At 35.2% G+C, this 26,571-nt stretch overlaps 1 protein-coding gene and 1 long non-coding RNA gene across 2 annotated transcripts; both read left to right on the top strand.

Moving 5' to 3' along the window:
* The first annotated feature begins 5,395 nt into the window (after window positions 1-5,395).
* Window positions 5,396-7,702, top strand: LOC136804992 (uncharacterized). Its single transcript, XR_010846324.1, has 3 exons — window positions 5,396-5,516; window positions 6,188-6,381; window positions 7,355-7,702. It is a non-coding gene; the product is annotated as an uncharacterized lncRNA (long non-coding RNA).
* A 4,731-nt stretch (window positions 7,703-12,433) lies between these two features.
* On the top strand, window positions 12,434-21,933 carry LOC136804991 (uncharacterized). The gene is made up of 6 exons (XM_067061527.1): window positions 12,434-12,646; window positions 13,104-13,283; window positions 14,929-14,985; window positions 18,951-19,134; window positions 20,035-20,165; window positions 21,735-21,933. Exons 1-6 carry the CDS (start codon window positions 12,605-12,607, stop codon window positions 21,885-21,887), a joined length of 747 nt encoding a protein of 248 aa, XP_066917628.1. The 5' UTR covers window positions 12,434-12,604; the 3' UTR covers window positions 21,888-21,933.
* Window positions 21,934-26,571: the final 4,638 nt, after the last annotated feature.

Here is a 26,571-nt window from a genome sequence, read left to right as displayed (position 1 = left end):
ATTTTAACCCGCCACAGGCAATATGAGTTTTCTTTAATGTCAAATCCCAAAATATAACGGTTATTTTTCTTGAACTAGTTTCTAAGGCCTGACATTAACAATTCTGCTTTTATTTGCGAATAAATTGACTCGATTTAAACGGTTTTTTTAGTAAGAACATATTCAAAATTTTTTGAATCCCTGGGATGTTTTTTTTTGAGTTTTAAGCTTAAAAATGTTCTTAACATGCTCTTATTTTCCCCTTTTTGTAAATATTTTTGCCCATTTTCCCAAGAAATCAGATGTTTTAGAGCCCGCAAAGCCTTTAAATGTTATTAACTTGTTCTTAAAATTTTGGCCATGAAAGCTTTATGTTCTTATAAAGTTTGTTCTTATAAAAAAAGTGTATACTTCAGATTGTTTATAGAAAATTTAACTTTGTGTTTATTTTTGTGTCCTAAATGCCTCAAAAATACATTAAAATAAATCCCGAAGATATTTCTACATCGACTAATACTCAATATTCAATATATAAATGTTAAATTTTTTATAAATTGTGTTTTTCTTTCAAAAATTTTGATTTTTCAAATTCAACTCTATTCAATGTTGTCTTGGAAAGAATTGAATGTTGAAAACCACTAAAAATTTTATTTTCCTTCACTTTTCATTTAGGCCTTTCTTCGTATTTTTTTTTCGTTGAGAAATTTCACACATTTTAGACTTCTCTCGTTTTAAAAATTAGTTATTGGTTCCAATAACACGAGAGAAAAAACACAGCCGATCGTCATTCCATACTTATCCAATTCAGCCAAAATTCAAAATGGGAAAGATATCTTTGGTTTTCCTTGCTACCATCTTGGTGAATTGTTTTGGAAATATTGGAGGGTCTTCTTATGGCCTAAACGTCAGATACCTTCAACCTTGGGAGACAGACAATGGTAAGGTCGATTTCTAATGTTTTCTTAAACAATTTATATAAGACACCCCTGTGTCACAGACCGTGGGACCCCAGCCCCACTGGAAAATTTGGCAAAAATTTCGTCCCTGGTGAGAAAATACCTTGAAATTTCAGCCCTACTAGAAATTTGACCTTGATTTCATCCCCATTCGAGATCCAATATTAAAAAATCAAAACCATCCCCACTGGATTTTTTAACCTTGGAACAATAAAACTTCTATCCCCATTGAGATTTCGATAGCACCGGTACTGTGTAACCTGATAACAGATGTTCATAATTTTCTTACGCGCACGGTAAACCTCTAAAGGCGCTTGAAAATTATACATCTGAGGAAAATAGTCCTCCCGCGGAAAATTCTACAACAAGAATCTTGTTGTGCGCCGGAAAAATAAAAACTGATACGGCGCCCTATTCATAAATACAATCTCGCAATTTTGTTGTCATTCCTAGTCCTTTTAGACGAACGCGGTCCTTACGATTTCGAGATTGCATATTCGTCAGATTGTTTGTTTTCACACATCCCTTTAGAGCTTCAGCGTGGTGTGCATAAAACATTCACAATCTGATCTCAGGTTAGTACTGGGTGACAGGGGTGTTGTAAGTATTTTCTATATTACAAATCTGTTTTTCTTGCGCAGCGGCAGCGAATCTTAATTACATACCTATCTCTAAAATAAAGTAGTAAAATCATATATGGGATAAAAATCTCTACCTAAGTGTCCGTGGGATAGAATTTCAGGTTATTTTTCTCATCGAGGATGGAAATAAAATTGGCCTTTGAATGATCTAAATCAGGTCAAATTAGTATCATCATACAGCACAGCTCTGATGTGTCGCGAGCACAGAGTACAATGTCTGTAAGTGCTATGAGTACTTTAAGGGCAGAAACTTTCACGGGCAGAAACTTTCGCGTTTTTCGCGTTTTTGGCATTTTTTCGCGAAAGTTAATTTCGCGAAAAGGGATATTTTCCTAAAAATCACGAAAGTTTTTTCCAAGTTTTAAAAGCCGAGGAGAGTCAATATTATCGATATTATCGTAGTGACTAGGATTCGGAATGGGAGAAGTGCAAATAGTTTATTTTTCATTTATTAGCATGTCACTCTTCCGATTGAAGAAAAAAAATGAAATTTGAAATAATTTTTTATTCATCATGAATATTGCCCTTATGTATTACAATGAAGTGAATAAAGTCAATCTCATACTGTCTTCTGACCAGCCACCAGAACCGTTGGAGGACCAACGGATCCGGCGAGACTCGGACTCATAACCATGCCATTCGCGAGCAATTGCTCTACCATTGAGCTACGGGTCCATGTGGAACCTGAGGACTTAATTGCCACTGGGTAGAGCTTGAAGTGAATTCTTGTCTACTGACTGGTCAGGGACGGTGAATTGGGAGAAATCCATCTCCACATTGCTAGTGTGTTAGAATGCACCAACTACTACACTAACGGAAGGTTTGGGCATGCATGGTTTTCCAACGGTTCTGGTGGTTGGTAAGAAGACAACATGGGAGCGACTGTATTCAATTCATTCTAATTTTTCATTCACTTTCCCTAGCCACTCGCAAAAGTTATTGCTACTAAAATTGAACATTCACAAAAAACCGCGAAAGTTTCTTCCGTAAATTTTATTCAAAAAGTAAAAATCGCGAAACTTAAATCCGCGAAATTTCGTGACTTTTCGGTCTCGTAAAAATTTCTGCCAAAGAAAGTTTCTGCCCTTAACGTAGGGAACCATCCCGGGCTAGGGCCTAGTCCGATGATATCGGAGGGTCAGCTTCTCTCCTTTTCTTAGTCTCGCTTAGTCGAAAGTTGGGTGGTACATGCCTGTCAGCTTGCAACCCTAGTACCCCTTCCGGCGGGACGGATTTCGACCGGTGGATAGAGGGTGTGCACGGGTCTTTGACACTAGGATGTTTTATTTATTCGATAATAGCTCGGTCAAGTTATCAATAATAATCTAACATTAATAAGTTAAGATTACGAATTTGAAAGTATTACCTAATGTGTCCCCCTCCTCGGCTCGGGTTGTAACGTTAGGAAATGTATTTATAATAGATCCATTTTGTTTTTACACCACACATGACAACATACGGTAAGTCACGGTAAAATCTAGGCTGCACGCATCCCCTCTGATATGATTTGATATAGGGGATGCGTATCGTCTAAAATATTTCTGTCCCAACTTACTCCCGTCTTTTCTTTTTTCTTTTTTGATTATGCGTCATAGCAATGAATGAAAATTGATAATTATGAAAACAACAGCACAATGACTTCATTTCTTTCTTTCTTTGATTGTGACGAAATTATGTAAATTTATGCAAATTTTGGTTACCCCATAATCTCGGACGAGAATTTCATACACGATACGTATCCCCTAAAACAAAATAGATTCTGGGGATGCGCGCAGCCTACATATGACCACACGATAATATTTTTTCAATAGCTGTTGAATATGGATACGTCAATATGGTCAAGCATGGATTCTATCTAGAAGTCACATCCAGTGAAGTTATAAAATTTTTCGAGACAAAACCAAATGTTGATCAATGTCTTGTTGAATGTGTTCAAACAATGAATTGTACCAGTGTAAATTACAAACAACAGTTGGGAGCATCAGTTCTGACAGAGTCATTAGAAGGACAATGTTCTTTATTGAGAACTGATCGATTTCGCAATGCTGATAAGATTAGCAAGCAAACAAGTTTTGGATACGCTATTGCTGTTGCACATTTTTCACTACAAGTAAGTCTGCATTATTTACATATTGCAGAAACTAATTGTTTTTTTTCATGATACCCGTCATCCACACATTGAGTTTCAAGCCTGAAGAGCTGGAGGAGAAACTTTAACCCTACTCAGGCAAGAGAAATTGAAGCCACTTATTTCCAATCCAAAACGCACATGCGCTGTAATCATGATGACAGATTGTATTTAGCGGTTTCTTTGTTTTGGAGGACTACATTTTTTGAAATCTAGCGATAGATTTTAGTTTCAGTCTGGCGTTTGTGTAAAAACTAAGCGCGGGTGTTCTGGATAGGAAATAGGTGGTTTCATTTCCCATCCAGGAGTGTTGCCTCTAGCCCTTCGGACTGGAAACTAGACGATGTTATCGACCGTTTGGAGGTCAGTAAACGCGGGAAAGAATTAGGGCGTCAGGGCGGTTTACGGGACAAAAGTGGCGGTAGAGATTTGGAACACTGTTAACATCTCTGCCACTGCTTACTCCACCCGAATTTATCACACTTCCTAAACTATTCCGTTTTTTAGTGATCTTGTGTAGACGATAGGATTGTCTAGCTTGAAACTCAATGGGTACCAAGCCCTTTTGCTAACTATCTTAATATGTGTCTGGTCAATATTTTCTTTTTACATCAGACGGATACAAGAACACTTTATATAAGAATAATGATTAAAGATTAAGGGTCTAAAAAGTTAAAATAGGTGTTTTCCACTAGTGACGGCTTCCTGGATTAATGTAACTTTTGATACGAACTCGATGAATGGCCCAAACTATTTATACAATGTTTGTTAGCTTAAGCCACTAGTGGAAAAACACCCTACTACAATCAAGGTCATAATATTTGAGAAAAAAGGGAAATTCACCGGAAAGTTTTGAAAACACAATTGATTTGTAAGTGCTCTAAAGTAGGTTGGAAGGATAGAGTTTCTGAGTTTTAACGCTAGACTGAAGACTTAGAATAGGATCTGAGGATCCAAAAGTTCAAAAATAGTCCAATAAGGCTCAGAATATAAGCTGGAAGTCTTCCAACCCCTCTCAAATTGAAATATTCCATTAAATTAAAGAGATAGCCCAAAATCGACTTCCTCGCTGGAACTTTAAATCTTGAAAAAAGTTAAAATAACCGGAATTCTCAACATATTTCAACCATGATTGTAGTTTGAGTAAAGAAAACGGATTGGGCTATTCCAGAAAAAATTTGTACCCCCTATGTTCAGGATGTCTTTTTCGGAAAAGGTGACACCCTGGATTTTCTTTCAACTTTTTAAGACCCTTCCTTGATTTTTTTCTCAACATATAGTTCTGCAGTCCCACAGTCAGACTAGGATCTTAGATTATCAACCTTATTTTACTGACCATGCTGGATTTTCGGCCTCATTTTACTGACCACCCTGGATTTTTTTAAACATTTTATACTGACCACACTAGATTTTACCCTCCTTTTATTAACGAACCTGGATTTTTGACCTCATTTTACTGACCACCCTGGATTTTTAAACTCAAAAAAACCAGACCACCCTGGATTTTCTACCTCATTTTACTGACCACCCTGGATTTTTACACTCAAAAAAACGAACCACCCTGGACGTCACACCTCCTCAACATAGGAGGTACAGACTATTTCTGGAATAGCCCATTTTAAGTTAAATTATGGCAATTTCAGTGAAATAAACGTTCTTTATAACAATTCGTCGATTCTATATTTCAGCACGAGTGTGAACTAGATGAACCATGTCCAACTGAAAATCATCTTTGTATTCCTGACTATCAAACTGGAGAATTTGAATGCATCTGTAAAAAAGGTTTCCATGGAGAATTTTGCACCAACAAAAGTAAGTCACAAACATGAGTCAACTCTCTAATGTTCACTTTTTTGTGTGATTCTGACACCCCCTTTCTCGCAGACCCGGTAGGAAAAAATCAGCCAGTGTCGGGTGAAAATAATGGACCAAAACTCGATGATTAAATTTATGATTCAAAAAACATTTCGACAAATATTTTTTAGTATAACCCTTTCATTTTATTAAAAAACATCATCAGTGCATATACTCGATGGGGATTGATATTCCAATATTTTTTATGGTGAGGATTTTATTGATCTGATTATTTTCAATTGGGACAAAAGTTCGAGTATAGTTTGACACTGGGACGATATTTTGGTAATTTTTTCCAATGGGAAGGGTCCCAGTGGGTCTGTGAGAAGGGGATGCATTCTTATAACATTCACGAAAATTTGTATCACACGTCCAACAGTAAAGTGAATAAAAGATTTCAATAAAAAAACGACAAATTTCACGGTCCACAACCCCGACCCGGTTTGTTTGTCCACCACTCATCACAAAACGTGTAACACGTTTCTATCTAGCAACTTGATGTCTCCCAGCTGGCACATAACGTTGTTTCAATGTTAATATAACGTTATATGGACGTTTTTGAACGATAGATAAACGTTGAAACAACGTTGTGTGCCTGCTAGGCTTGTAAATTCGATGTTACCTTTCAGCGGCAATTGGAACAGAGAATTTAGCAAAGTACGGAGCAGCTTCACAATCCTACTTTACCGCAGGCTATTATGCTTCGAATGCTATAGATCAAAACCTGGATACTATTTTGCAGCTCTGGCATGATGGTTGTTGGTGGCAGGTTTCTCTACAACGCAAATATTTACTTGGCCATTTTGTTTTCCATAACAGACAGGTTAGTTACCAGTCCCGTCGTTTAATTCTTCTTTTGTAGCATACATTAAAGGCCGGTCTCCACTTGCGCGCGCTTTGATCGCACTTTTTCGAGCAAAGCTTCCACACTATCCATGATATGCAACACTACAATGACTTCACGAAATTATGCAACTTTTCCGTTTTTGTTCCACCCAATACGTCACTTTTTCTATTGTTTAAGTGACGTATTGGGTGGAAAATTTTAAAAGTTTTCAGAAGACTCTCCAGTGGTGCGCAATGGTGCATATCATGGTCAAAATAAAAATGAAACAACTCCATTGGTACGGTCTGACGTAACGGTTGAAAAAAGTTGAAAGTGTTCAACTTTTTTTTCGAGCGCGCGCTACATTTCTTTATTCCAAGCAAAAAGGATTGAAGCCAAAAGGTGAAATCGCAGCGTGCGCAAGTGGAGACCGGACTTAAATCTTTCAGGCTTCCTTGCAGTGTAAATATGTTAGATGGTGTAACATATATATAGGTTCATGTTACCAATTCCTTATTCAATTCAATTCAATAAAGGTATTTCAAAAGTAAACAAGAAAGCCTAGGTGGTGTCAAGGTCCAGCAGCGTCAGCATATTTTTCCGCTACAGAATCGCCATACAACAGGAGCGAATTTTTTCAATGTATAGACTTGAGTCGGGCGAGCAATAAATTTCTACTAATTAAGAAAGAAAGATTTGACCATATAAGTTGGAGGTACTAATTATATGGTTTTTTCTTACGCATGCGCACAATAAAAATTAATAATTGCACGCATAGGCCCCGACAAAGTCAAATTTTTTCGAAAAGTTGTGTAGGCCAATTCCGCTGCGCGCTGGGCCAACTATGATCTACTTTATTACACGAAAATAATTAGACACATTTAAAGCCTTGAAATTAGCACGCAAAATATTAACAAATTTTACAAGGACACCACCCCGTAATACATAATTTCACTTTTTTTTATCATAGGATTGTTGTCTGAATAGAGCAAATGGTCTTCAAATTCATACCTTCAATGAGAACGACTTAGCCAATCAGATTCATTGTTATACTTTACCTCACATGCATTCTGTTAAAATATATGAATTCAATTGTACCTCATCTCGTATGGCTAACACTGTTAGAGTGACTACTCCTGATTTCATCAATTTTGCAGAGCTTGAAGTTTACGAGTTATGGGGTTAAACCACTGAACTCAAACTACTTGACTGGATCGGGCTACCCGTAAACGTACTTGACTGGATCGGGCTACCCGTATAATGCAAGTGTATCCAGGTTTAGAGCTGACTAGTCCGCTAGTTTTCAATTCTGATTGTTAAAGGTTTTATTTTTACATAAGTGTTCCCGTTTTATATCAGGACAGTGTCTCTTTCATATCAGGACAGTGTCTACCTATTGTTATATCATACTTATGTAAGTATAAAAATATTTTTCTTTTCCTTTTTCTGACCAATCTTGCTCCATATCCGTGTCAATTCAATGTGAAAAAGCTTGTGAATTAAAATTGACGAGTAAACAAATAATATCACTATTTAAAAAAAAAACACCTTTAACAGTGCGATTCGAATGTTTTGAAATTCGAATGTTCGAAATTCAAGGTAAAATAGAATACAACATGGTGGACTAGCCGACTTCAAACTGGACACACTTCCACGGGAAAGTTGTGAGTAGTTATGTAGTGTGTAAAAGAATATGATATCTGTGGGTCGAACTCAGGATGATAACACCGGGGAGTCATTGAGCACTACTGGCTAAACATACACTACACAAGATAAATCAACAGCATTGCGGGCGTTTTCAAAGAGCCCACCCCCAGTCACCTTTTAAATCACGCAATCACGCAAAAAAAACTCCGAATTGCATTATCACGAGTTAAATTTCCTTTCTATATTACAATCACGTTGGTTCCTTCGATCACGCAATCGCACACTTTAAATCACGAAATCACGAACTTGAAAAGCGTCAATCATGCCATCACGAAAACCGCCGGGGCCTAATTACTTCAAACGACACATTTAAACATGTAATATGTTTTCCCAAAAAAAAACGTATTCGATTTTGATACAAATAACTGCAAATGCTTGCAAACATTAATTATATCTATCGACGTTGAAGTATCGTAGCTTTGAAAAGAAAAAACTTATTATATGTCCGATCTACTGAGCCAACTTAAAAAAAACACTGGTATTTTTTTTTACCGGTCCGCTGCAAAATCTAAGACTTTAAATTTGGATTGTAGATTGTGGTTTTTGAAATATGTTTCAGCTCACGACTTTAGTTTTCTTAAAACAACGGCATTATGGCTAATAACGATGTGCTTTTGAGCTATGACCTGTTGATGGAGATACGGTAATTTGCAGAACCAAACTCGAACCAGCCAACAGCCCATTTGTTTACTTTTTTATGATACACCTTTTCGACCGTAGCCACCAATTACCGCACTGGCATTTTGTCAGCTTTACCCACTAAAAGTGTCCCAATCATTTTTTCGCATCAATAGACAATAGAAAATGCGTCAAAAAAGGATTGGGACGGTTTTAGTGGGATAAAGCGGACGAAAAATTTCCCGCGCGATACTGCGGTCGAAAAGCTGTATTCTGATAGCGTTCACGAAAGGTTCTATCAAAACGTTTATCAGTATAAATCAAAAAGTGCTGCAAGTGGCTCTGGGTACGAGATTGAATCATATTAGATTATATATTTATTTATATATTTACCCATTTGGAATGGATAAAGTGTATATTTCGTAAAGTTTAACATTTGAAAAAACGAGTATAGACACTTTTTTCACCCATTGGGTAATTTTTTTTCAACCACTAGCATTCATTTAAACGATTCATGTGAATAAATGGGCAATTTTGATTTAGTGGTTTTATTTTGCTGTGATTATCCCATAAATTTTTATGAATGCTGGCTAAACCATAATTAGAATATAAAATTTGGGATGAATAATTATTTTGATTTATTAAGATTCATTTTTACTATTTGAATTACCTTATCGGGGAAAACTTCGTCGGAGAAAATTTTCGTCGTGTAAATTTTCATCGGGGAATATTTTCGTCGGGGAAAAATATTCGTCACTTGCTGGTATTTGGTAAACGCATTAAGGCCGGGGAAAATTTTCGTCGGGGAAAAATATTCGGCACTTGGCCAAAATTTCATCACTTTTCCCCGACGAAGTTTTCCCCGATAAGGTACATTCTATTTTTGACCCACAGCGTAGATTACATAGAATCACCATAACTCCAGGAATAATTTTCCATCCGGGGAATTTTTTCATCCCAAACCCCTAATAATTAATTTTCGACGATTGTTTGAATTTCAAATTTTATCCCAAACCGATACGACACCCCACCATCATGATATTTTTTATCGGCTTATCTCCACAGATTTATAGCCCGATTTTTTTTAAAGCCCGATGAAGGGCTAGATGGCAGGCTTTAAGCTTTTCCAAGCAAAAAAATTATCGCAAAAAATGTCACTGCTTTCAAAAACCCACAAAACTTCTGACTGGTCAAGTGCTGAAATTCTATTGTAATGTTACGTGACTTAGGTAGGACCTAAACACGACACACTTTTCAGCACTCTATCTAGCCCTTTGGGTTTTACAGAAATCTGGATTTATATCAAAGAGAATAATAGAGATGCACTAGTATTTCGAAATTTTTGGTTCGTTTTAGTAAAATGAGGCTATCCATACTAATTAGAATTAATTCACTTATTAGAGTATAGTTGAAAATTATATACGGTCAACTCTTTCTCTGATTTAAACTTCTATTATTCGAATCTTTCTGTAATTCGAACTAAAATATTGGTCTAAATCATTCTCTGTAATTTGGATCTTTCTCTAATTCGAAGAAAAATATTGCTCAGTAAAAATCGATTCTATAGGTCGTTGATTTTATCCCCATTTGAAATTCAATTAATCACACTTCAAAACCACCCACACTGGAATTTTCGACATATGATCAAGTTCCTTGATATGATCAATAAAATTTCTCTATTGAGATTTTGATAGAAATTTTCATTTTCATTGTGGGAAAAATTATCACCGGGACTGTAAGACAGTTAAGTAAAATTCCAGTAGAAATCAAAAGCTGCTAAAAAGATTGATTTTAGTGAAAGTTTTGTTAAGGTATGTGTTCACCTTCCTTGACACATTCTCTTTAATTGATCATATCTTCCCAGCCGGCACACAACGTTGTTATAATGTTCGTCTAACGTTATATGGACGTTGTAAACGTTAGAAAAACGTTGAAACAACGTTGTGTGCCAGCTGGGTTTAGAACAACAAATTTTTATACATCAAAAGTATATATTTTCTGAAAGCCAATAATATTCTCTTTCTAATGGTAAAAGTTTCAGCTGAATTTAAAAAACTGGGCAGGATATAATTAAAATCTTAAGAATTTTAACCTTACCTACTTCAAAGAAGTTAAAGTCACCCATAGCTTTTGAAATTTGAAAAAATAATTTCGATACTATGTTCCCAATAGATTGAACCATAAAAATGTCTTAGGATTTTTTTTTGGATCGACTTTAACTCGAGAAAACTTAAAAATTGTTAAAATTTGGAGAAAAATCATTCATTTCTCGATTTTTTTCCACTTAACCTGAAATTGTGAAACTTTAACTCGATTAGAAAAACAATCCTAAGACATTTTTTTAGTTCAATTCTTTGCCGAAAATATAAAAAAAAAATTAAGTTCATAGCTAAATGCTATGGGTGACTTTAACCTCGTTAAAAGTAGTATGGTATGGTAAAATTTCATTTTTTTCTACATCAATTTGAAATTTTTGACGAGATAGGGTGGTCAAGCTGAGTGATGGACATGTATTAAATGTACGTTGTCCTGCGTCTCATCGGATAGCCTCTCCTCATAAGATTTTCAGTGGAACCGTATTTATCTTTGAAATAAGCGTGGTGTCAGCCTCCCAGCCTCTCCGCTTCTGCTGGGCCTGTGGTAAGGTCTTTGTACTACGTTTGAGTCAGCTTCAAAGCAAAATTCTGATACGAGCAAGAATAAATAAAAGATGCCTTAACCCTACTCAACCGATGGAAGGTTGGCACTATATTTTCAGTTTCTTGGGTTTTGGCGTGACGTCATTGTGTGACTTTTTTTTTCAAAAAATTATTTTCATGTCTTTAAAACATAACAAGTTTTGTAAGCACTCAATTCTAAGTTGATTGTATTTCTCCCCGTTATAGAATTATAGAGAAGGGGGCAATATATCGGCCCCTGAGTTTCACCAAAAAAGAAGGTTAATAGCCGGGGGAGGCACTCAGGCAAATTTGGGAACGGGGACGTGCCGCAGGTCAGGGTCCCTTTTTTAGGCTCTGAAGATATCTGATAGGGTCTCAAATTTACTAATTTTCAACATTCGTACCTGACAGGGTCGTCTTTTGGTTATTTTGGACAATTCTCAGTGTGGAAATTAGAAAAATTTTCAATCTTTTGTCTACATTTCGTCATTTTTGCCACTTTTCAGCGTGAATATGCGGAAATTTTTTTCAATTTTCCTTCCGACAGGGTCCCAAATTTACCAAACATTCATACCTGACAGGGTCCACTTTTCAAACTCCAGCGTAAGTCCCCGTCGGCCGTCAAGGTCAGTGCACCCCCAGAGTGGGTTTTTTTTATCATGACTAATGCTTAAGATATCAATATTAATATTTACTAGTCACCTGAGTAACAGTGCCCTTTCTATAGTAAAATAATTTCGATATAAGAATATTATCTTCTCAAACGGCACTCTTGTACTGCTTATAATTGGTTTATTATAAATTGAATGATAATTAGCCAATGCACATCTTAATTACTAAATACATACTTATAATACCTTTTCTTAATGAAATTAACAACAAATCAACCAATTAACTTTACAGTTGGAGTGTGTTATTTTGCCTTATAAAGAACTTTTTTCCGCACCTTAAAATTCTCCTTCGGAGATGGTTTTGAGGTCATGAGTAGGTTTTTAGATAATAGTTTCTAAGGGTAGGAAAAGAAAAATCAAAATACCAAAAATGCTAAAAAATGACTAATAGACTGTTGATGGTAAAACCATTAGCCTCTTTTACAAGTTTGATTTTTAAAGGTAAATGAAAATCTTGTTTAGAGAGTGGACATAAGAGCCAGATTTTCAGTACTTTAGCTTGATTGGATCACTAAAAAGCTTCAGAGAATTTTTGCTTAGCTTTGGGTGCGCTAGACTTTCATCATGACGCGACAATGGGCAGACAATCATATTGAGAAAAAACCGGTGAGTAAATTTTAAGCTTTCGCAGGAGAGTACTAAAGGTACTTAGGTAAGATTAGGTATATTGGGGTATACAGTATACCCTCGCTTATTCGAACTTTTATTATTCGAATCCCTCTATAATTCGAACTAATTCTCAGACCCCGTCAAGGAGAAACTCTCTTTAATTACTTTCTATGATTTGAATATTTCTGTAATTCGATCAAATGAGATTTCCTGTTCGAATTCGAATTGGTGAGAGTCAACAAATAGAGGTCGTTTTCTTACCTAAAGTTTCTCTGAGGGCTACAAGAAAATTAAAAAGTTTCATCAGTTTCTTTCTAAAATTGGTTCCCTTTTGTGGTCTTTTAAGGGTGCAAAAAGCACAAAAAGGACTAGTTATCATATTTAGAAAAACCTTACAATAATTCCCTGACATTTGCAGAGATTTCCCTGACCTAATCTTTGTATTTCTTCATAGGGTAATCGCTACAATCCAAGCCTTCAAAACAAACTGGCTCCTGTTTACAAACTATGGCTTGGAGTGGTTGGAATTTTTTCTTGTATCCTTGGTGTAGCCAGTATCTGTGTGTGCGCTGTATTGAAGAGTAAAGATGATCAACTGGATAATGAGTTCTATCAACTCTGGGTCGGAATACCGGTAAATATTTACATTATTTAAAGACCGGTCTCCACTTGCGTGCGCTGCGATTGCTCCTTTTGGTTAATACTTTTTGCTTGGATAAAAGATTACCTTATTGGGGAAAACTTCGTCGGGGAAAAGTGACGAAATTTTGGCCAAGTTACGAATATTTTTCCCCGACGAAAATTTTCCCCAGCCTGAATGCGTTTACCAACTACCAGCAACTGACGAATATTTTTCCCCGACGAAAATTTTCCCCGACGAAAATTTTCCCTGACGAAGTTTTCCCCAATAAGGTAAGTCATAAAAATGTAGCGCGCGCTCAAAAAAAAAGTTCACATTTCAACTTTTTGCAACCGTTACGTCAGATCGCGCCAATGGAGTTGCTTCATTTTTCTTTTGAAAAGAAAGCGTAAGCTTTGCTCGACAAAATGGCGATCGAAGCGTGCGCAAGTGGAGACCGGCCTTAACCCTTCAAACCCGGTGATATGTATACACATTTTGATTTTGCCAATATACCGAGTCCCAGACTTAGGGCTTTAACTCCTGGCTACCTGATTTTAAAAGTCGTAAACCAAATGCTTTTAGAAATACATTTTCAATGGTACCAAAACCAATGTCTAGCTCTAAAGGTACAAGCTTTTATGCCAAGTTTGAAGTTTGGGATTTCAAAGAAGTTGAAAGTTTCCACATTTTTTAAATTAAAAAAATGTTAATATAGAGTCACAAAGTGCTCAAGAAAATTCGAAAAAATTCGAGCGAAATATCAAGAAGTAAAAGCTAACTTACAATTGCTACACGGTGTTTAATGCTGGCTTAATCTTCAGACAATGCAGTATATTGCAGATTTTGAAGATTGCGCTAATATGAAACATCGTTAGTTAGTTCTTTATTTCTTGATATCAATATATTTTACAAAATTGCCATTTTTAGAAACCACTGAGGTGAATTAGTCTATTTATGAAATTCCAAAATTTACGTCAAGGATATCATCCTATACCCGGGGGGAGGGTACTAGGGTTGTGAGCTGACGGGGGGTGCCACCCGACTTTCGAACTTTGGACCCTTACCGGGACTAAAAAGGAGAAAACAAAGGAAAATTTTGGGAATTTTACGACCCTTAGCGGGACAAATTTGACCAATTTTGACCAAAATTTGATCTTTCAGGGGGTAAAAAGTTGAAATTTTCCTATTTTTCCGACCCTTAGTGGGACTGAAATTTGATTTTCTGATTTTTCCGACCCTTAACGGGACTTTGGAAGTCCAAAAAGGTACCCTTAAGGGCAGCACATACCGTACCCTCCATTTGCCTAAGTACCCCCCCCTGGGATCCTATACCAGGCTCCTGATGACTTTCAAAAAGATAATACTAAAGTAATGGAAAATAAAGTCCCTTTCCAACCTTCTAGATGGCCTATCGACCGAGGAGATTTCGGAAGGTTTTAGACTTTAATCACTTTAGCTAACACTCGCTAATCCGAATTCGAACATGGAGTCCAATTTGTTTGAAATACAGAGAGATCTATTTTACGAGGATTCTTGTTAGACGGGAACTTTATTGAAAAATAATCGATTAAAAGTTCGCATGGATATCCGTTCGCTTAGCAAGAGTCTACTTTACTCATACATTTATATAACTGCTTTTATTATCTATCTATTTCAGCTTGTAATATATGCTTTGTTTGCGATACTCAATGCCATTTTCCCTGACAAAAAATTGGTAAGTACCTTAGAATCATAAATTCGTAAACTTTTTAAATCGTCTTGTCAGCATGCTTTCAGGGCTAGCCCTGGTCAGAGCTCTGTGTAGTCAAAAGATCGAATACGCAGATTTGGAGATAAAACTTTTGTTTTGAGTTCTTTGACACTTTTAATAAAAAATTATGTCTTTATAGGCTGTTTCTGAATTTATTCTATCAAGAGTAATTAGCAATCAAATTACAAAAATGACGTTAAGAATCTTAAAAAGACGTTAACAAAATGTTATATTACCCTCTTTTACAAAAAGTGATAAGTTTTAATGGGTGATTCATCTTTTTGTTTCGATTTTTTTTTAATTGTCTGCAAAAGATTAAACTAACTACAGTATATGGCCCCCAAAACGGAGACGGCCCCCAAAACGGAGGTTTTCATTAAAATGAAGATTCTTACCCTGAGTATCAGAGGTTAAGTTTTCAAAGAAAATAGTAACCTCTGAAGACAAATAATAGAAATTTTATCGCGCATGTGTCAATCTAATCACTGTAGAAAAATTCAAAGATGAAGAGCAAATATTACCATATTAATGTCTAGCAGACTGTATCAGTATGCAGTTTACTATTTACGAATTCCCCAGAAACCTCCAAGTGTAATCGATAAGTGAGTTTCTTTCGAAAGAAATCTTTTACATGATCCCCAAATGTATAACAGTAATTACTAAACTTTTAATTATGGAAATGTCACTTTAATTGAATCGAAATAATAGACAGACTTTATGTTATGATTCTCTATCACTGACTCTTTTTACAAAGCATTGATGACTTTTTGTAAGTTGTGTTTTCAACGACGGGAATAAAAATATCGACTATGACGCTCATCCAAGATCTTGGATGGTCGTCATGGTTACTTTTGTCTTCGCTGATTGCGCGATGAATAGAATCTCGATTCGTCGGCACAGCGTAAATATATGATTTTGACCTGCGCTTTTCACGGTAGAAGATTCTGACTTGTAGATTTATCAGAAGTAAACGGTTTTTATTTATTTTGAAAGAATGATGGTTATACTTAAAAATGAGTATGTTTTTGCTCGTTTGAGACGGATTCAAAATAACATATTTGCGTCTAAAGGAAATATTTTGCATATAACCCATTCTAGCTCCTTGGATATTGAAAATAAGTTATAAAAACGGGGTATAGGAAACTTTCTACACCTAATGCCGTTCAGAAAATGCAAATACATCTGTGACTTTAGAGGTTGGGTAAAAGATATAGCATCTTGAAGGTCAAACAGTATTTTGGAGCCCTAGAATCAGCATTGACAAAACCGAAAATTCTAAATATGAGAAAAAGCAAAAAATCTTGGAATTCTATTCCTATCACCTTGAGTTAATAGTTTATAGCAAAAAATTAACATTATATATAAAATTTTTCGCTGAATCAGCAAAAACGGCAAATTCTGTCATTTTTTGCAAAATATAGAAGCAAAATATCTTTAAAGCGTAATATTTTCAGTTTCAGTTAAGCTTTTTTTCTAAAATTTTCACAGCTTATTCCATACATGAATGGAACTATTTTCAAAAGAGATTTGTTTTCAAAAACTTGATTAAGACGTTGTTAAATCAAAATTGTCATTTTCAAAATTTCTAAATTTTCAGTTTGGACTTCGCAATATCGAAAATCTTGAAATATTTCATAAAATCATAAATTTTACATTCATCGTGTCGTAAATTTAAGGGAAAACACAAATATGTTCATAGTTTTCCCCCCTGTTACCACTGGGCTAAATAATTTGATTTTAGCTACACCTCCGTTTTTGGGGCCCCAAACCTGCATTTTGACAACCAGGGGTATACTGTAAAAATTTTATCAAATAAATTTATGCCCAAAACCCTCTAAATCATATTTCAAAACTATGGTCAAAATTTTGTATTCATATCTTAAAGATATCTCGAGAAATCGCTAAAATTTCAAACCTCCGTTTTGGGGGCCATTAGAAAAAAGCTACCTATCTTTAAGCGATTGAAAAATATTGTTGAAATTGAAAATTTTGAAAAGAAACTTCAAGGAAATAAAGTAGAGATGTTAAATGTTTTCATGCAGCAAAAATCTTTGTAAAATCTCTTTTCCTCTAGATTTGAGAGAAATTTCAAATTTGATCGCCGTTTTGGGGGCCACATACTGCATCTAAAATCTTTCGGAAAAATTTTCTTAATTGATGTTTCAAAAGTTACGAATCTCTTATAGCAAAAAATGGGGATGAAAAATTGGTCAAAAGCCACTATTTTCAAGATTTTGAGACAAAGAAGATTTTACAAAAAATTTTCCGAAAATCTATTGTTAGTTTGGTTAAAGATACACCGCATCTAGTGCAAAAAAAATTTTCAGAATCTTTTTTCTTCGCCGAAAATAAGCTCCTCAAAGTTGAAATACTTGTCTTCGCAAATGTCTTCATTTTCTTCCTCATCAAATTTTTTCGATGCAATTTTTGAATTTTCAGATTCAGGAATAGTTTTCAATATATCAGCCAGAAAACACATTTTAAACATAGCAATTATGAAAAATTCACTATGGTCAAAGTCCTTAAAGTGTGATCAGATCGTCATTGTTTTCAGCAGATTCAGGCTAAAGCTCTCAAGGGATGTGAAAAACTATTCGACGAATAAGCTAGCCCGGGGTCCACTTAAAGCTTTTTTTATAGACTGGATGGCGCGATTAAGTATTTCACTGGACTCAGCGTCATAAAAAATTATCAAAAAGCAAAGTTCAGCCAAAAGTAGACTCTACTCTACGAATAAGCTAGACCTAAGAATTGGGAATGACAACAAAGTTGCGTACACCCCCTTCTCACAGACCTACTGGGGACCCTTCCCCGGAGAGGGGGGGGGTACTTAGGCAAATGAAGGGTACGGTATGTGCCGCCCTTAAGGGTACCTTTTTTGGACTTCCAAAGTCCCGCTAAGGGTCGGAAAAATCAGAAAATCGAATTTCAGTCCCACTAAGGGTCGGAAAAATAGGAAAATTTCAACTTTTTACCCCCTGAAAGATCGAAATTTGGTCAAAATTGGTCAAATTTGTTCCGCTAAGGGTCGTAAAATTCCAAAAGTTTTCCTTTGTTTTCTCCTTTTTAGTCCCGGTAAGGATCCAAAGTTCGAAAGTCGAGCGGCACCCCCCCCCGTCAGCTTGCAACCCTAACCCCCCCCCCCCCCCCCCCGGGAAACCTTCCCATTTGGAAAATTGGCAAAAATATCGTTCTTAGTGGAAAGTTATACTCTAATTTTTATCCCCGCTAAAAATAACCAGATAAGCAAATTCTCAGTGCAAAATATTGTGCTATTTTTTCCAACCCCACTGAATTTTCTGGCTAGAAAACAATGGAATTCAAGTTCCCAGCCATGAAAACATGGGAGTTTCAAAAACCCATCGAGTTTTGGTCTGTTGTTTTTACCTCCACTCGAAGAAGAGAAGGGGGTGTTTGCGTGATTATATTTAAAATTAGGGTTCTGTATCAGGGAAAAGGGAGCTTTAATAGCGTTCGAATAATGGAAGGTCAAATTATAGAGAGCATCAAATGTATTTCCTAACAAGATACCATCTTACTTTTGTCTCCCGAATAGACGCCCCCCCCCCCGCTAATTGTTAAGAGAAAAAAATCCATGCGCCCGCTCTTATTAAAACCCCCCGCTAATTAAATTCAAATAATTCAATATTTTATTACAGTGTAGATAGACCTTAAACTTGTTAAAATTTTAATTTTTGTTAGTATTGGTTCTTATTTTACGTGTTCATTGTTTAATAAAGTTTCTTTTTTGTGTTGAAATTGATATCAGTTAAAAAAAATTCTGTTCTCAAATTACCCCCCTCTTATTCCACCCCCCCGCTTACTACAATTTAGAAAATCTTCCTACCCCCTGCTTATTCAGACCCCCCCGTCTATTCGGGAGACAAGAGTATGACTATTGTTATAACTGAACCTAATTTTTCTTCTAGACTGTATTCTTAGTCGTTATGTCATTCATAATGGCGGGAATTTGTTTAGCCGGTATTTTCGGTGCTGGATTTTCATACTGGAAAGATGGCTACCGTCAAGTTGGAATTACCAAATGGAATAAGCATTGCGGAGATGTAGATGGTTTTTGTGTTTGTGATGGTATCGAGACAATGCCGAAAGATAGTAAGTTGCATCCCGGGGGGAGGTACTTAGGCAAATGGAGGGTACGGATGTGTGCCGCCCTTAAGGGTTCCTTTTTTGGACCTTCAAAGTCCCGCTAAAGGGTCGCAAAAATCACAATATTTCTAATTTCAAAACCCTAAGGGTCACAAAAGAAGGCAAAAAGTCTTGCTAAGGGTCTTAAAATCTACAAAATTTAGTTTTTTTCTTCGATTTTAGACCCTAAAATTCCCGTTTTTCGAAAATCGGGCGGCTCCACCCCGTCATCTCGCAAACCTAGTACCTACCCCCCCCCCGGAGTTGCATCTACAACCATGGACGGAGTAGAATATAAGCTTCCTCAGCTGGCACACAACGTTTTAACGTTCATCTAATGTTATGAACGTTCGATAAACATTGAAACGGCGTTGTGTGCCAGCTGAGTCACTCAACCCTTTCCAGGTGGCAATGTTGAAGGGCATTGGAAAAGTCGGTGGGACGGCTGTTCGCACTTAACATTGCCACTTGGGGGAGGGGGACCTTTCCATTGTTTTCTCAAACATCAAAGTACATGATTGTACTTGTACAGCCCTTGGAACAATTGACTTAAGTTTAAATACGATGTGCCCAATACCAAGATTGACAGAGCTGCGTGATACTTTAAACCGTCCCAGTCCTTTTTTCGCACCTATAGACAATAGAAGAAAGTGTCGAATAGGATCGGATTGAATTTAGAAGGATAATTTTAAATATAATTAATTGGCACGCGTATAACTGATGAATATGATATACAAAACCTTTTTGCTTTTTACGCATCCAGTCAATTGTGATGGATCATAAAATACAAAACTTCTTTCTTTTCACACATCCAGTGGAATTGCGATGGATTATAATTACAAAACTTTTTTCTTTTTATGCATCCAGTGAAATGTGATGATATGGACGATATGATCAATTTGATTTTCGTGGAAATTGCATTATCAGCACTTGGTTTCATCATTTCCATCATGGGATTGTTTGTCTCTTTCATGGGGATATGTTGTACTCCATGGGTGGTAAGTAGAATCATGGTCGAAATTTATTGAGAATTCTGTTTATTTTAACGTTTTTCAAGATTTAAAGTTTCGGCGAGAAAGTCGATTTTGGGCTATCTCTTTAACTCAATCGAATATTTCAATTTGAGATGGGTTGGCAGACTTCCAGGCTATTTTCTGTGCCTTATTGGACTATTTTTAAACTTTTGGATCCTCAGATCCTAAGGTCCTAAGTCCTAAGTCTAGTGTTAAAACTCTACCCTTCGAACCTACTTTAGACGACTTACAAATCGATTGTGGTTTCAAAACTTCCTGGGGAATTTCCCTTTTTTCTCAAATATTACGACCTTGCTTGTAGAGTCTTATTATCCATTGCAAAACTGTGTATATAGACCACTGAGCTGAGATTCCCTTGAGAACGGACATAGTCCGAAACATGCCGGGAAAAATCAAAATATAATAGCCGCATTCTTTTTCACCGTCCAACATATATACCACTGAGCTTTATAGCACCCCCTTCTCGCAGACCCAGTAGGATATTTTCAGCCAGTGGGGAAGAAAGTAACAAAAAAAAACTCGATGGGCATTGATATTCCTATATTCTTTATGGCTGGGGATTTCAATTCTTTTATTTTAAAGTCAGAAAACTCAATGATGATGGGAGAAATAGCATAATATTTTGCACTGAGGATTAGCTTATTCGATTATTTTCAGTGAGGACAAAGGTTGGAGGATATTTTTCCACCGGGGACGATATTTTGGCCAATTTTTCCAGTGGGAAGGGATCCCAGTGAGTCTGTGAGAAGGGGGTGGTTGTTTTATATAAACCATGTTGCCAGTTTGTCAACCCAGCTAAGCAAATTATCTTTGATAAGAGATTTTCTGAAAGTACATTAATGGTAGAACTACTCAATAGCGGTGTAAATTTCCTTTGAATACTCGTGATGATGTAGTGCCGTTTGATATTAATTTCTAAGTATACTGAACAAGTTAAAAATCAAAACAAAAAGTTTCAAACCATCTATTTCTAAAGTCATTTTTTTACAGACCGAATTATTATGCTCTAAGATAAAAACGGTAATACCGTCCTACTTGAAATAAACGCCCGGGGCGTTTATTTACTTTTTTTGATTTTATAAGGGGCGTTATTATTCGAGGGGGCGTTTAAAAGAAGGGGCGTTTATTAAATTATTTGAGTCTAACGTCGAATATTTAGAGCAAATCTACTTTTTGTTTTAGTTCTATACCGGGATTTCAGTGCATATTTCTTTGGGTCAGCGACTAAAATTGCATCAAAACTGATCTGGTTACAAAAAAAGACTAAAATCTTCATTTTCAATCCTAATCAAAACTTGTATCAAAGTATTTAAGTCACAATATTCTAATAAACGCCCCTCCCCTAGAGGGTGTTCATTTGAAGGGGGCGTTCATTTGAGGGGGCGCTTGTTAAATAATTTTCCTGTTAGGAGGGGTGTTCATTCGAGGGGGCGTTTTTGATGTAATACGGTATACACTGAAGACCAAAATATACTTTTAAATTGCAAGCCTGATTCAGTGCGTATTCCTCTCATTTTTACCATTCCATTTTAGTATTTTGAGATGTATGACCCACGTTACGATTACGATTTTGGTAACGAGACTCCTGGTTCTACTCCAATAAAATATTCACCACATACTGGTAATGGTGGTCATGACAACCATGGATTCGGTGCCGGTGCAAAGAACACCGCTCCTTTCTATTAAAGAAAAAATATCAACTTCCCAGCTGGCACACAACGTTGTTTTAACGTTCATCTAACATTATGGACGTTGTGAACATTAGATGAACGTTTAAACAACGTTGTGTGCCGGCTGGGTGATAAGTCTACAGATGAGACGCACACACAAGCTGCTGTTTACAGTCTGTCGCAATAAAATTTGCAGCCGAGACGAGGGTTATAACTTTTGATAGAGTTTGTTTAGAATAGCGGTTTCTTTAAAAAGTAAAGTTATTCTAAAGTGGAATATAATCAAAAAGAAAAGTTTGAAAAAAGTTTCAAAAATTAAAATGAAAAACAAAGAAGAAGATTAACTACGTTTAGAATTGTGCTGTGATCTTTATTTTTTTTAGATCTTTTTCGAATTTTTATTTTTTGATAATATTCTATGGTAATCCCGAGTATCTTTTTAAAAAGCTCAAAACTGCTATCTTATTGAATTTATCAAAAGTTATAGCGTGTTTTGTTTTCCGTTGCATATTATATTGAGACAGACTTTAAAATAGCAGCTTAAAGGTTTTTTTTTTAAATAAGAGTGATATCGTTTGCTTACTCCTCATCAATTTTAATTTACAGTATTTTAAACATTGGATTGACACGGATGTGGAGCAAGATTGGTCAGAAAGAGGAAAAGAAAAAACATTTTTTGCTTATATTATATCAGCGTGATATAACAATAGGTAGACACTGTCCTTATATGAAATATGTGTCTAATATGAAACGGGAACACTTTTGTAAAAACAAAACCTTTAAGTTTGGCGTCTCATCTGTTGACAGTCTCTTGACTTCATTTATTTCATTTTGATTATTTCGTAGCGTATAAAAAAATTATTCCAACTATTATTACCTTCCCTTCAAGCATCAGCAGAAGAAACAACGTTTCACAGTCGCAAAGCGTAATGGGTAATCAAGACCATTGCGCGCTAATGACGACTTACTATTTTGGTCCAAAGTTTTGAAAAATTTCGAAGATTTCATTGTGTCTAGCCAACAGAAAGCCGTTTATAGAGGTGCAATCAATACTGATTATACACATGATTCATTTCGACTGTGAACTCGTCTATGATGTAGAAATTGTATTTCATAACATTCCTCACAATAATATCATTTGTAAGATATATATATTTCCTTTAAATATATGATTTTTCTAATATGATGTCCTTTTTTTGAAATCTTTGAGTTATTGCTGCTTGGTATGTACACTTTTTTTCTAAGAACAAACTATATAAGAACATAAGGCTTCGATGACCAAAATGGTAAAAATAAGTTAAAAACATTCTAAGGTTTTGTGGACTCTCAAAATACCCTATTTCTTAGGGAAATGAGCAAAAACACTCAGCACAAAATGGTGAAATTAAGAAAATGTTAAGAACATTTTAAGGCTTGAAACTCAAAAAAACTGACTCTTAACTCGTTTAATACTACCTTCATTTATAAACGATTCTTTCTGCTACCGGTAATTTTAATTCAAGATCTAATTCGACAAAGTGGCAAGAAAAGATCTTGAAAAGAGCTTTCCAACGAAGCGAAACATGAAAACTACATTTAAAGTTGAAATACCACAAGGCCCGGGGGGGGGTACTTTTGGAAATGGAGGGTACGGTATGTGCCGTCCTTAAGGGTACCTTTTTTGGATTTCCAAAGTCCCGCTAAGGGTCAGAAAAATCAGAAAGTCAAATTTTAGTCCCACTAAGGGTAGGAGAAATAGGAAAATTCCAACTTTTTACCCCAAGAATGATCAAAATTTGATCAAAATTGGTCAAATTTGTCCCGGTAAGGGTCGTAAAATTCACAAAATTTTCGTTTGTTTTCTCCTTTTTTAGTCCCAGTAAGGGTAATATGGCTAATTTTGATTGTTCAATTGTTTTACAAGTTTGTTTTGGACATGTGATTTCAATTGTTCTCTTTAATGACACATGGCTCGCACAATTTTTACATTTTACTACTTTAATGTCCCTTTAAAATGTTCTTAACTTGTTCTTAACATTTTGGCCATCGAAGCCTTATGTTCTGGTAGTTTGTTCTTATAAAAAATGTTTGCTGTTCTCAAACCTAAGCCTCTGCCTAGATCATTAGCTAAATCGAAAGCTATTTTCTTCAATTTTAGTTTTTCAAGATTCTTGACATACAGAACTACGTAGAGGTACTCCTCCTCAGAGATGAGCTTAAAACATCTATGCATAATTTGAATAAATTAACATAACAAAGCCATGATTATTATCTACTGCAAGATGCATAAGTACACACAAATGTATCAATTGGAGGAGATAAACATGTTTTTTTATAAGAACTTAAAAGTTTTCGCCGGCTTTTGTAGATTAAGATTAATCTCTTTTTACATCTTAGCCACAACCGCATATTATCTACGAAGGACGAAGAGTAGCTTCCTTCAATGGAATCTATTTAAGGTCTTCTTCTCGGCTGCTACAAGTTTTTTTTATGAAAAACTATTTAAGAACATAAAAGGCTTCGATAGCAAAAATATTTAAGAACAAGTTAAGAACATTTTAAGAAATTGCGGACTCTATTACAGCCGATTTCTTAAAAAATTGGACGAAAATACTAAAAAAAAGATAAAACTTTTAGAAAATTTTCAGGCTTTAAAATCAAAAAGTTTAGAACAAAATTTCGGATATTCTTATAAAAAACGAGTATTTGGTTAATCTGTTGTCAGAGAACGATGTTTTTTTTGAATGGATGAGGTCAAATTTGGATTACAACCAAAACATAACCATTTTTTATAAGAAACAAAACAAACATATGTAAGGGGTTTGTTTGCAATGTAAACATTACACTTTTTTTATAAGAACATCCAATTTTTTTTAAGCCTTAACTTTCATAGTTTTTAATCCTCAAAATGATGTTAATTTTACCATTTTATGAGTATTTCAAGTCTTTTAGAGTCATAAAACCTTAAAATATTCTTAACATATGCCATTGGGGCCTCACGTTCTTATAAAAAACGTATATCTTGATTAGTTGTGCCTCAGTCAGCGTCTGACAAAGATCTGCCACTTATCACACCGGAAATCTCACAATCACAGATTTAAAAAAATACTTTTTTAATCCGTTGACAGTACATAACATCCTTATCCTACTGGCAAATATCCTGCGTTTCTTAACATTGAAAAAGCCGAAAGACTTTGTGTTTCAATTCAAAAAACACACGGAATATCCTCTATAAAAAAACATCAGAGTGAAATTTGGCCTAATTGTAAGGTTTCACAGATTGTTAAAAACTTTGAGGCAGAAATATACTTTTAGCTCCCAATGTGTAGTCAAGAGTCTCAAACTAATAAATTGATAGTTTCTCATCGTGTTTGTATAAAAGAAAAGTTAAGTCTAAAAAAGTAAGAATACGTTAGGAATATTTCGCCCTCAATTTTAACAATTTCTTAAGAATGACCCTCATCCAAAGTACACTATTCTTGTAAAAAAAACAGGTGTACTGTAGATTCTCAATCCCTGGAAATATTTGTGGTGCATTTTCAGAACCTTCCCGCTATGTTTCCGGGTAAACCGGCAAAAATGTGTAGACAACCAATTTTGTGGTACAGTTTTGTTGTCCAACTTTCAAGTTACATTACAAGCTTTTACGCCAGTTTGAAGTTTTGGAAAAGATGAAAATGTTCACATTTTTCAAAAAATGTTGTAAAGGTTAATTGCCAAATTAGGAGACAAAATCACTCTAAAAGAAATGTAAATGCAAGTTATTAGCTAAAGAAGATAATTAATATAATTATTCCTGGTTAATTATGGTTAATTACCATCAAAATAAAAATTACAAGAATGTTATTTTATATTCGTTTTATATTATAATGTGATTTTCTCGATAATCCAAATATATTAGAGTCTCTTTAACTCGAACCGCTGTAACTTGAATGTCTCCTTAGCTCGAACAGGTTTGTTGCCTCAGTCAACAATGCCTTATAAAGAGTACTCCATAACTCGAACACATTTGTATTCCCCGTTCAAGTTATAGAAAGACCGGGGTCTGTATTAATTTGGTGCTTGCAAATTTTATCAGATGATCAAAATTTTTTTAGAAATCTTTGATTGTTGAAAAGGTTTCATTTTAAATTCATTAGAGGAATCGCTTTTTCTAGTAAACATAAAATTCATAATATTCATGACGTAATGTTTTCTACGGAAATACCCCAGTTGTAGCTGGTAGTGTCAAACTTAAAAATCGAGGTCTTTCAGTAGAAGACATCACTCTAACTTTAGAAACAAAATTTTAATCTTGAAAATAATAATAGTAATAAAGTAAAAGAGAAGAATATAAAATTGCAAAACAACAAAATTTAAAGCACTATTTTGAAAGGTTGTTTTAACAAAAATCTATTGGAAACTTTTATCGAAAAAAATGGTGGTATAAAATAAAAATTAAAACGAATTCAATCAATTCCCAGGATAAAGATAGCAAAAAAATTAACAATGTGCGATCAATCAATCAATCAACCAATCAAAATTTAGGGATTCGAAAACTACTTCGTCACGATAAATATTTTTTTGAAATTATTTAGATTTTTCGTCATTTATAAATAAAAATGAAAACAATATACTTTCTCTATAATTTAATGTAATGAAGAAAAATAAAATCTATTCTAATGTTTTTTTAATTCACTAAAATGTTCAGACCTTTTTTATAGCAAAAGAGGAACGTTAAA

Source organism: Clytia hemisphaerica, unplaced genomic scaffold (genome assembly GCF_902728285.1).
Source record: "Clytia hemisphaerica strain Z4C2 unplaced genomic scaffold, Clytia hemisphaerica genome assembly, whole genome shotgun sequence".
NCBI classification, from domain to species: domain Eukaryota; kingdom Metazoa; phylum Cnidaria; class Hydrozoa; order Leptothecata; family Clytiidae; genus Clytia; species Clytia hemisphaerica.
This window is presented reverse-complemented; position numbering and strand designations above follow the sequence as displayed.